The 12,730-nt window shown below is 37.1% G+C and overlaps 1 protein-coding gene across 1 annotated transcript in view; it reads left to right on the top strand.

The window, feature by feature from the left end:
• DYNC2H1_1 (Cytoplasmic dynein 2 heavy chain 1) overlaps positions 1–12,263 on the top strand; it is a 68,128-nt gene extending 55,865 nt beyond the window's left edge. The window contains exons 19-23 of the mRNA XM_051212968.1: positions 212–454; positions 3,190–3,525; positions 5,333–5,677; positions 11,136–11,467; positions 11,530–12,263. Of these exons, the coding sequence (XP_051068898.1) occupies positions 212–454; positions 3,190–3,525; positions 5,333–5,677; positions 11,136–11,297 (1,086 nt within the window). The 3' untranslated portion in view covers positions 11,298–11,467; positions 11,530–12,263. The remainder of the gene's footprint in view (positions 1–211; positions 455–3,189; positions 3,526–5,332; positions 5,678–11,135; positions 11,468–11,529) is intronic.
• The last annotated feature ends 467 nt before the right edge of the window (positions 12,264–12,730 follow it).

The raw sequence follows: 12,730 nt of genomic DNA, 5'->3' as shown, positions 1-12,730 counted from the left end.
ATCTTTTCATTGATGTCTAAAACTTCAATCGATCAGTCTCTTTTGTGATATCTGTCTAGTCCTAAATGATTATCGACTATGGAATCCAGGCAAAAAGTGAATCTTAGATTTTACAATGAAAATTGTTAATTATCAATAAAATTTATAAGCTAAAACATCTTATTAAACTGAATCTAATTATATACCTATATTCAATTTCATCTTATTACAGGACTATATTGTTCAGATCAATACTTTGCCTGATCACGATCTTCCTATATATTTTAATTTACCACCTAATATTGAAAATAGTATGCAAAGAAGTGAAGCAAATCGTGTAATTGCTCAACTTAGATTACTTAATCGACCTTTCATGGATACTAAACATAAATTTGATAAAAGTTTATGGAGTAAAGAATTAGGACCAATATTGATATTATGGAAGAAACTTAATCAAGGTTTAAATCTATTACAAGTAAATTCACTAACTTTATGTAGAATTCATATTACTGATTATTAAATTTAAAGAGTTATGTTTTCTAACTTTTGAGATATTCCATTTCATTTACAAATTAGACAACTTTGTCTTATTCGACCGGATTCAGAGTAAAGTGGAGTACTTTGATGTAAGTTAGATGTTTAAGGGATTTATTCATTTTAACTGGGGTGATGATAAATATCAAAGAAATGGCCTTCATATCACCAGCTGAACTATACAATGTCCGTCCAATAAATATGAGAACTAAGGTGATGGAAACTATTTTTAAAAATCTAAAGTAGATTAATCTTACTGCCTTCGAATTTCTTCTCATTTGTGAAAATACACTGGTTCCATCTCCGGCTTTATTACTCTGAACATATCTGAAAGTCATCAAAAGCTAGACTTTTTAGCCGCCAAATTTTTTTCACACGATTCAACCTACACTAGATATTTTGCTCGAATAGTAAACGTAGAAAATTTTCTTGAAAATCTCAACAATTATCGTGATGGTGGTTTGGCAGTATAAATGAACAAAATACCTCGAATGTTCCGTCCTCTCATCAACACAAGAGGTTGATGGCCGTCTTTAATTTGCAACGTCATTCAAGTCTTTATGTCCTCTAGTGAAGTATTTTTATTTATTTATTTAAACACATAAACATTAGTACAAGGAGGTACCAAATAGATTTGCGCCTCATAATTCATTTGATTTGTGTGAGGGCTGGGATACTGCCCTGCTGCTCAAACCGAATCGGGTGGTTTTCTTAGGAGGCCACACCCAGCGCCTTAGACCTAAAGGTCTAACCCACAAGGAACTGGAGCAACGTCAGTAGATGCAGTCCCATGGTAGTCAGTGACCAATAATAGGTTCATACACCATTTGTTCCTTCAGGATACTGGAGCCCATGTGCACCATTGGTTTAGAGTGAGGGTTTTCCAACTCCCCTAGGTGGATCCTTCATATCCACCAACCCAGTTAAAGCGCCGGACATTTGCTTTTCGTCCTTTCAATTTGTTAAGCAACACTCTCGCCGTGAGAAGGCAGTGAGTAGGACTTTCGTGGCAGTGGTTGTATGCACGTGGTCATATGCGAGCTTTTAGATAGGAAGAGCTGACTCTCTCCACTCTTGGCCGTGCCAGGGCATCTGGGGGCCAATTTATTAAAAAAGCCGGTGTCACCCGGTATTCCCGGCCGGCCACCCATACAAGTACTGACTGGGCCCAACGTCGCTTATCTGCGGTGATCGGACGAGAACCGAAGCTTTCAACGTTCTATGGCCGCCGGCTAAGTGCTCGATTTACTTGAAAAGATCTATTTTATTGATCGTATTATCTTTAAAAATAGCCCTTAGTAATTTTTAAAATCGAATTTTCAGCAAAATAACTAATTTACTGTCATATAGTTGGATACATTCGAATTTACTAACAAAACTGAAAACTTTAGAAATCGTATGTTGAATCAATTAAAGGTCATGTTGCCCCTCCATAGAAGTAAACTAGTTACATGATTCTTGATCATTTACAACTAGGTCCCAGGCGCTTAAGATTATTTCAATAGTTGAGATCATGAGTCAGTTGAAGCTAGACCAACATGGAAAACCTAGAAGCACTGGGCGGCCGTTTCGTTCTATTGTGGGACTCCTCAGCAGTGCGCATCCACGACTGATGATCACAACTATTGAAATTACTACAATCTCCACAAAACCCATTCTGATCTTAGTATTATGTCGATCAACATTGATTCACTGTTATATTGGTCACTCTTATGTACGTAGAATATTGAACTGAATTGCGCTTAATTCGATTATTCGTAGTGAGAACACAACATTTGATAATATGGATTTATTAAACCCCTGAAATAGATCGAAATGATTCATGAATACACTCATGTACATATTGTATTTACTCACACTTGATGATTGGTTAACAATTATCACATACATGGAAAATTATTGTGTCTTTAACCCCGGTCAATTATCACGGGACTTATTCGTCAATCGAAATACGACTTATACAATCATCGTACCGTGCCAAACTAATGTGTCCGACCGGTATGAGCAGCCCAGCGTGCCTATTGGTCCTTTTCCCTCCTGGCCCTTCCAGTTGAGTCCAGAACACCGACACCAGCTTCCACTATGCGAATCATTTATTTCAAACATACTTGGATCATATACCAACCAAATAGACCACATTACATCATAAAATAGCAAATAACATTTATAAAAGATCAAACCAAATAGTGGCTGTGAACGTGGGAGACTGCAATCAATAAACTGGACATAACTTAAGAACAGTAAAAGCTTATAATAAGATATACATAATCTAATCAAATAGTTATACCATAAGAATATATAGACAATATTAGTCGAATAATAGGTCCCAGAAGTTACGGATTTTACACTGAATTAATGCAAAGAATTTTTTCCTGAATAAATATCACATTGAAAATAAAACGAAAATTACACTAAGCAACCATAGTCAACGATAAACGTAAACTGTTGAACAGTAATCAAGTTCGATTCATCTGGAGACTTTAGGATGGGTGTAAATTATGGGGTTTCAATACCAAGCAAATGTCAATTAAGCATTCTATGGACATAATAGCGAACGACTTAACATTTATTTACCTTACTATACAATGTTTTAATGCAAAAAAGTGTTTAAGCTTGGTAAAAAATGTATAGCTCTTTGGTTGATGACTACTTTTGTGTTATTACTTTTTTTCTCAGTCTCGAACATCAAACAAAACTAACAAATCTGCCCTGTCTAAGTCAGGAGACGATATCACTTCTGAGAATAGATCAGCAATTGAAAGTCCGATTCAAGAATTTTTACATTTAGAATTATATAATGCTCTTCAGCTTATTCAACATGTGCATTTAAGTTTAGCTAGTATTGCACGAGCATGTAAAGGGACTCAGTTAGTAACTGGAGTATTGCATCAATTAGCTAATAGTTTATTACATGGTGAAACACCTGATTCATGGTTATTACAATGGCCTGAAGGACCGAATGAAGTAGTCCCTTTCCTACGAGAATTAGTTGTTAAAGCGAATGCTGTACAAGTAAGTTATTCATATATTGTGGGTTGACATTTTTTCTGTTTCATTTAAATTTTAAAGAGATTGTATTGTCACATACTACATTCAGTCTAACAGTCACCATTAATTTAGCAACTGGTACGCATGTATATCGATTCAGTTCTCTATTTCTTAATGATAAGTATGCAAATTTAACATGAAAAGGACTTTTACTGCTTGACCAGTAGCAGTAAGTAACTGTTTCAAACAAAATAGATTTCTAACCAATCAGAATTAATATTTATAGGGTCAGCTCTAAAGGACGTTTCTAGTTGAAGGCTCTCGACCAAGAATCGTAGCCAGGTACAGGTTACGTATAACTCCTTTCATTTTGTGAATGGCTAAATCATTAAAGTAGTGTTAACGGAACTAATACCTATATGGGATCTAAAATGCGTATTAAAGCTCTCATTTTCACCAGAACCGAAAACAGTCCTTATTAGCACAACAAGTTTATCATTTTGAGTTTTCACTAGGATACCCGGAATTTAATGAATTCTGACTACGTTTGGAAACATAATTTTACTTCTGTTTACCAACATATTTTCATTTTGAGTGTAATCGAAATCGAGGAAACTAAGAGAATCAATCGTTATAACACTATTCATAAGAGCTATGCACCAAAATATATTTTTATCGAAATATGCATATCTAGAGTTAAACGTAGGATTGATTTTGGTTTGTGGATATTGCAATCATCTATATATGTCAAGTGTGTGTCAGTGAGAATTTTGCAGTCAGGTCACGTGTTGGTTAGTAAATCACACAATACATAAGATTGTATACATTAATAGTGTAGTTGTTTTTAAACTTGTGGGAAGGTAAGTGATTAATCTTGATGGTGGTCTAGCATTAATCGACTCATGAATTCAAATATTAAATTACTACAATCGGCACAAAACCCCCCTTTCTGATAATGATCTGATTAGTTTAAGTTGCATTATCAATGAATGGAAGGAACTATGTATACTGGATCTACTAATGTTTTCACTATAATACAATTTCATTGGGGATGATTTAGGAATTACTGAACTTAAAGCTGATCAAGACAATGAAAGAGATAGGATGTTTTGTCTTTATGACCAATACAATTAAATTTTTTTGGTGTGACATTGCTAATGCTTAATCGATTTGGAAGATTAGAATCTGGATAACCTATGTCAGGTTGTTTGAAATACGGCAGTCATAGATCTGGTGTTATTTGCTAATATTTTGCAGCTCACAGGAACAAAAAGTATGGGAAGGAGGTGATCGTATTAATTCTCTATTTGTGTGTTTTCAGCGTATATCCATTTCTATTATCTATCGTATTAATTCGTACAGACATACCAGTTAACTATTACAAGCTTTGTGTCAATTAGATTTAACCATTTACTAGCAAACAATGTATATGGAAATGTAAGTAATGCCGATTATATTATTATGATCTGTACATTATTTTCGTCTAGGATCGATATCAGTCATGGTACCATGGAGAGCCACTGAGCACTGGATAACTGTTTCGTCTTCATTGAGGGTTTACTAACGGTGCGTACCCAGTAAGGGTTCTCATTTAAGTGATAAGCGTCTAAGCTTTGAGTTACTTGGTTGGAATTCAATGGTTCATTTCTCTTAAGTCTTACTAATCCATGACAAAAATCATTTAAAAATCAAACTAGCGTCTATATAAGCACTTATTCAAAATATTAACATGACCATTGTTAACTGAAACTTTCTAATATAGATCAATAACTAATGAACTTATTCTTTATTTCAACCGATTTGTTCTGTATATCTTTTTAATTGTTATTAGACGTGGACCAAACAGGTAGAAAACAATCAGTTTTCCAATGAACAAAATGTACAATCTTTAGACTTAGCCAATCTATTTCATCCGACCACCTTTTTAAATGCTTTACGTCAACAAAGTGCAAGATGCTTGAATGTACCAATTGACACACTTAAACTATCATGTCAGTGGCTGGAATCAAATGATCGTAGGAATAAATCCTATGGAAATAGTCAATCATTACCAATACGTATTACGAATTTGAAATTGGAGGGTGCCAATTTCCGAAACGGTCAACTTAGTCAAAGTTGCCAAAATGATTCAAGTCTCATTCAACTACCTGATATTTTGTTACGATGGATTCAACAAGTAATAACTGTTTTGTTTAAACCATTTAAATCACTATCATTTGTTCGATGATCGATATATTCCAATCTTCATACCACAATACCAGTAAATGGTAGACTTCGGATAACTTTTAATTAACTTGTTGTTGCATAACTGACTGTAAACAAAACTTTAAAGAAAACTTACTTACGCCTGTTACTCCTAATGGAACATAAGCCGCCGACCAGCATTCTTCAACCCACTCTGTCCTGGGCCTTCTTTTCTAGTTCCATCCAATTCTTGTTCATTTTACTCATGTCTATCTCCATTTCTCGGCGTATTGTGTTCTTTGGTCTTCCTCTTTTCCTTTGGCCTTGAGGATTCCATGTGAGGGCTTGTCTTGTGACGCAGTTGGGTGCTTTCCTCAATGTGTGTTCTATCCACTTCGAGCGCTTGTCCCTGATTTTTTCCTCCACTGGGATCTGGTTTGTTCTCTTCCACAGTAGATTGTTGCTGATAGTGTTGTGTCTGGTCAACGGATGCGGAGTATTTTGCGTAAACAACTGTTAATAAACACCTGTATCTTGTGGATGATGGCTTTCGTAGTTCTCGAGGTTTCCGCCCCATACAGTAGAACCGCCTTGACATGTGTATTGAAAATTCGGACTTTGGCATAGATTGACAATAGTTTTTGAGTTCCGGATGTTCTTCAGTTGTAGATATGCAGTTCTTGCTTTGCCGATCCGCGCCTTCACATCTGCATCAGATCCACCCTGTTCATCAATGATGCTGCCCAGATATGTAAAGGTTTTTACATCTCCCAAATCTTCTCCGTCAAGTGTGATTCGATTGTTGCGTTCTGTGTTGTATCAGAGAATCTTGCTTTTCCCTTTGTGTATATTGAGACCTACTGCTGCTGAGGCTGCTGCTACACTGATCGTCCTTTCCTGCATTTGTTGTTGCGTGTGCGATAGAAGAGCTAAATCATCTGCAATGTCTAGGTCGTCCAACTGCATCCTAGATGTCCACTGTATCCCATGCTTCCCCTCAAATGTTGACGTCTTCATGATCCAGTCGATCACCAGGAGAAAGAGAAAGGGTGAGAGTAAGCAACCTTGCCTAACACCGGTCTTCACTTTGAACGACTTTGTCAACTCTCCTCCATGCACGATTTTGCAATTTAATCCATCATATGAGTTCTGTATGATATTGACTATCTTCTGAGGCACGCCGTAGTGTCGAAGAAGCTTCCATAGTGTTGTTCCGTCCACGCTGTCAAATGCTTTTTCGTAATCAATGAAGTTGATGTAGAGTGATGAATTCCATTCAAGTGATTGTTCCACAATGATCCGTAGAGATGCAATTTGGTCTGTACACGATCTATCCTTACAGAATCCTGCCTGTTGGTCACGAAGTTGGGCGTCTACGCAGTCCTTCATCCTGTTTAACAATACCCTGTTGAAGACTTTTCCCGGTATTGAGAGAAGAGTGATGCCCCTGTAGTTATCACACTTGCTGAGATCGCCTTTCTTCGGTAATTTGATCAGAAGTCCCTCTTTCCAGTCTGTTGGTACTTGTTCCTCATCCCAAATCTTATTGAAGAGAATGTGGAGTATCCTTGCACTTGCCGATACGACTGCTTTTAGTGCCTCTGCTGGAATGTTGTCTGGTCCTGCTGCTTTGCCACTCTTGATTTGCCTGATGGCCATGCTGATTTCTTCAATTGTTGGTGGGCCAACATTGATTGGGAGGTCCGTGGGTGCTGCTTCGATATTGGGTGAGTTCAGTGAGGCTGGTCGATTCAAGAGTTCTTTGAAGTGTTCTACCCACCTGTTTTGTTGCTCTTCAATGTTGGTGATTACCTTGCCTTCCTTGCTTTTCACTGGTCGTTCTGGTTTGCGGCGATTTCCAGAGAATTTCTCTGTCGTGTCATACAATTGTCTCATGTTTCCTTCTCTTGCAGCCTTTTCCGCCGTCGTTGCTAGATCTTCCACATATTTACGTTTGTCGGTTCTGATGCTCCTTTTCACTTGTTTGTTTACTTCTGTGTATTCAGCTTGTGCCTTGGCTTTCTCTGCTCTTGTTCGGCTGGTATTGATTGCTGCCTTCTTATTCCCCCTCTCTTGAATCTTATCCAGTGTTAATCAACAGTGATCCATTCCTTGTGATGGTGCTTCTTGTGGCCCAGAACCTCATGACATGTTGAGGTGATTGCCTCTTTTATCCCTTTCCAGTTGCTCTCCACAGTAGTTCCTTTTCCATTGAGTAGATCATGAAAGGCCTGGAACTTATTGCTGAGTACTATCTTGAATTTGTTGAGTTTGTCAGTATCCCGAAGAAAAGCCGTATTGAACTTTTGTGATATTGTCCGCCCCATTGTCCAGTGCTTCTTGAGTTTCAATTTCATCTTGGCGACCAGCAAGTGATGATCTGATGCTATATCAGCTCCCCTCTTGGTTCTTACGTTTTCCGTCGTCCTCCTGGACGTTTTGTTGATGCAGATATGGTCGATTTGGTTTTGCGTAGTGTGATTAGGTGAAGTCCTTGTGGTTTTGTGAATGCTCTTTTGTGGGAATATGGTGCCGCCTATGACCAGTTTACTGAAGGCACATAGGTTTGCGAATCTCTCACCATTTTCGTTACTTTCTCCCAGTCCTTGTCGTCCCATGATGTCTTCATATCCTGCGTTGTCCATTTCAACCTTGGCATTTAAATCTCCCATCAGAATGGTCAGGTCCTTTGTTGGGCACTTCTCGACGATTGACTGCAGTCTATTGTAGGATTGATCTTTAGCGTCTTCATTGTAGTCGTTGGTAGGCGCATAGCATTGGATGATGTTCATTGTAATGCCCTCTTTCTTCGTTTTGAAGGAGGCTTTGATGATCCTTGGTCCATGAGATTCCCATCCTATAAGTGCATTTCGTGCTTGTTTGGACAGCATCAATGCAACTCCTTGTGTATGTGGGGCATCTTCTTCATCATTTCCGGAGTATAACAGAAGCTCTCCTGAAGTTAGCCATTGTTGTCCAACTTGCGTCCAATATGTTTCACTGATCCCAAGCGCCTCTAGGTTGTATCTTCTCATTTGTGCAGCAATTTTGAAGACTCTCCCGGTGTCCCACATTGTACGAGCACTCCATGTACCTAAATAAATGGTTGCTCTGGTTGTCAGAAGGGGCATCGGCCTCGTGACTTCCGAAGGAACTCGGCTTTCATCATGAGGCGTCATAACTCTTCTAAATGAAGACTTTCTGAATCCCAGGGCAGAGTTTAAATGGTTTGAATAATTTTTTCTGGTTAGCGTTTTTTTAGAGAGTTCGTTTTCTACGGGATGGTGTCGCTAACCCCATGACCAACCCTCCTCCTTTATCTGGGCTTGGGACCGGCATTGGCCCCGGAGGGACTCCAGGCGGAGTTTTTAGAGAAAAAGATAGACTTAAAAGTGAAAGCATTTGATTTTAGATGTCATGAAAATTCCATTTTCGGTTGGCGAAAACTTCGTTTATTTTAAATGTAAAAATGTGGATATTTTTCTATTGTGAGACAGTTTGCAATTTTTGCTGAAACTTGTAAATTAATTAATTTAGTTCCAAGATATTCTCAACAAAATTATTAGACCGACCATGTTGGATGTGAGGAAGTTACCTACCACAGACAGTGGTAAATGGTTACTCAGTATCGTGAATTCATCAAAATTGGAATTGTACACCATTGGATGCCAACTTAGTGGTCTAGAGGTTAAACATCCGCGAGGAAGGCCGAAGGTCGTAGGCGTGTTCTCCTGAGAAGTCCCATACTGACGAAATGTCCATCCAGTGCTCCAAGATTTTAAGCAGTTGTCTACACTGAATCGGTTCTTGATCTCAGTAAAATAAAGTTTTTGAACGTAAGACATGTGTGTCAAACGGCACTCTATTGGAAGGAAGTAAGGCTGTTGGCTACACAAATACATACATAGAACTTAGCAGTTTAATCTATAGAATTGAGGACTAGATAAGCATAACATTATTCAAAATTCAGTGATCAGTAAGTACTAGGATCTCATCCCCAAAGGAGGTCATTCGGGACTTACACATCAGATTCGAAACCTACATACAACATTACCGTCAAGGTTGGGATTATACCTAACTGTAGAATACCAGCAAGCACTAAATTTGTCTAGGCTTTTGATATTGCGAGTAATAACTTAATCAACTAAAATGGGAATAACACATGAAATCCATTTTTGTTTCCAAACATATGTGACATGTATTCACATCTTAAGAAGGATTATAGATCCTTCACTGTGTAATATTGTGTTCATACAGTAAGTTATTGAATTATCATTGCTAATGACAATTCAGTTCAGTTTACACGAATCTAACTGCAAATAAACCATATAAAATGTGATGTATTCTGAAACCATTTTGATTTATTTTGGGAGTCACATCCTTATCACCAGTCTTCGCGCCTTGTCTCCAATGTCCAAGCTGCCGTGTAGATTCAGTCTAGGGTTATTAAGAGAAGCTAGAAAAATGAAACAAGTGTTTATTTAGTAAAGCTAATCAGTTTCTATATTGATTGCTTCCAATCTCCTAACAATGAAATTTTACTTATCGATCTGCACATAAAGACACATATCTTTCAACAGTTGAGATCATGAGTCATTTGAAGCTAGACCACCATAGAAAACCTGGAAGCACTGGACATCCGTTTCGTCCTATCGTGGGACTCTTCAGCATTGCGCATTCACGACCCCGCCTCACGGGATTCGAATCCATGACCTATCAGTCTCGCGCCAGGCGCTTAATCAAATAGAACACTGAGCCGGCATCCAACGATATTAAAATTTTTAGATTGTTCACAGAGCAACAGGACATTAGTCGTCTACAAGTCTACTTCAATATCTTTTCTAATGATACTACTTTAAGTTCATTTGAATTTAGATAACTACTATATATTAAATTATCCAATTTTATCTGTTAGTGTCAATGGATGTGAATCAGTAATTTGATTTAGTTTCACTTCTATGAATAAAGATATCTATGTCACTTTGACCCATTATTCAAGTTTAGTAAACTACAACATAATATTGTCAAAAACCTAAAATGACACTAGAAACATTATGATTTATTTGTCAAAATGATTAACAGATGAATAAAGATAGACATATTTAACTATACTGTATATACAAGACTACATAAGATTGTTCATTATACTTGAATGTCACTCTGTGTTGACTATTAATGTATTTTATGTCAATAAACTATTGTCTAGTCTATACTGATCTATGATTATTAATCGAACCAAACATATGATATGGTTTTGTATTGTGATCTAGTGCCCCAATCAATAGTGATCTATTATCTTATATTCCAAGAGTAGGATTACAAACTAGAATTTTTCCACGTTATATCATATTACGATATTGATTCATTTGTCATTATGTTTGTAAACATTGATACTTAGTACAACACGTATTCATTATGTAATTGGTTTTATTTTAATATGTATATTTAAGGATGAACAAGATCTATTGAATGAAAACAATTCTATTTATTTACCAATTTATACAAATAATACTCGTGAACATTTGGTCACATATATTCGAGTCCCTTGTCCTTCAGGTAGTCAAAATCAATGGATTCAAGCTGGAACAGCTTTATTACTTCATTGTTTGTAATGAACAACTGTGATTAGTTGAATCATCTATTTACGTTCATTTCTTTCATGGATTATATTAGGAATAAACACATTTTGATTATTATCAGTTATGTGAATATGAATTGTTCATTATACTTCGTTAGATTCTTTGTTTATACAACTATAATTGAATAATATCGTATTTTATTGGTAAAACGAATATGATTTTTTAAAAAAAATTTAATATCTTGTGTGTTTTTACACAAACGAAGGTGAATGTATCTGCTTAAAACTGGTTTGAGACGTTTTTCATCATTGTGAGCAACAATGCAAGTGTAAAACACAACAATAAGAAGGAGAAATGTGTGTTTATTGAGAAGAGAAGTTACAAAGTTTATACGTAATACGTATACATAGTCTTCAATCGCATCTTACAATGTGTTCTGCTATTTGAACTGTCTTCTTGTCTAGTCTCCAAGTGTTCTACCAACGCCGTTTTTTCGATGCACTGAAACTCTTCACTCTATCTGACAATTGTAGCAACTTCGACGTCACGTTCTGCTAAACACTTTTTACAGACAATCTTGTAAGTTGCGTCCACTAAACATGTTTGGGATGAGTTTCTTCCCTTTTAAATAGTGTTCCCTAAGGACTGGTCTGAGTCATAGCCTAGACTAATTGCAGGAAGTGAAATAGTTGAGCGCGCCAGCCACTTCACTCATCTTGAAAGTCTTATCCGTGAATGTGGATTGATTTCTGACAAAATATTGACACAGATTCAGAAAGTTGGATTACCTTTTGTCAATTTGTGGCCTTGATGACATACCTGTCTGTCAAATAAAGGATTTGCAACAGTTTACTATGTTATGTGGAACGTGGCCTTTAAACGTTGAAGATATACGCAGGTTACTGGTATTTAATCTTAGGCGTCTTCGAAGCATGTTGGGTGAACCGAGTTGAGATCAGGTGCAGACCAACAAACATAGATCAGTCCATAAGAATTTTGATCTACTGAGGTGATTGTGATATGTTACGTGGGTTCGTCTACCGCTTACGTAGACTCGTGATATTGACTAATGTAGAAATGAAGTAGAAAAAAGCTGGGGTCAACCAACCAAGACTTGACACTAGCTGATGAAGTCAACTCAACATTGTGGTGCACTTTATTCGGAGCTAGATAATCGAAAGCGATTTGGATCACTTAGTTAAGTAGCAACACTGCACGGTTGACTAACCCTAGAAACCACATAATATAACGCTCAATGGTCAATCTTCGTGAAGACTACGGTTTTACGTGAATAAAGAATTATCAATAACATTAAGACTAATCATAAGTAACTCAACTCCGGTTGTAGCTGTTATAGGGTTATTGCTGATCACAAGCCCGGCTAAAGGAGGACGGTTGAGCATGGAGTCAATAACCCCATCTCGTAGGAAACAATCTTTCTATAAAAACTAACCAGATTAAACAAG

Source organism: Schistosoma haematobium, chromosome 3 (assembly GCF_000699445.3).
Source record: "Schistosoma haematobium chromosome 3, whole genome shotgun sequence".
NCBI lineage: Eukaryota > Metazoa > Platyhelminthes > Trematoda > Strigeidida > Schistosomatidae > Schistosoma > Schistosoma haematobium.
This window is presented reverse-complemented; position numbering and strand designations above follow the sequence as displayed.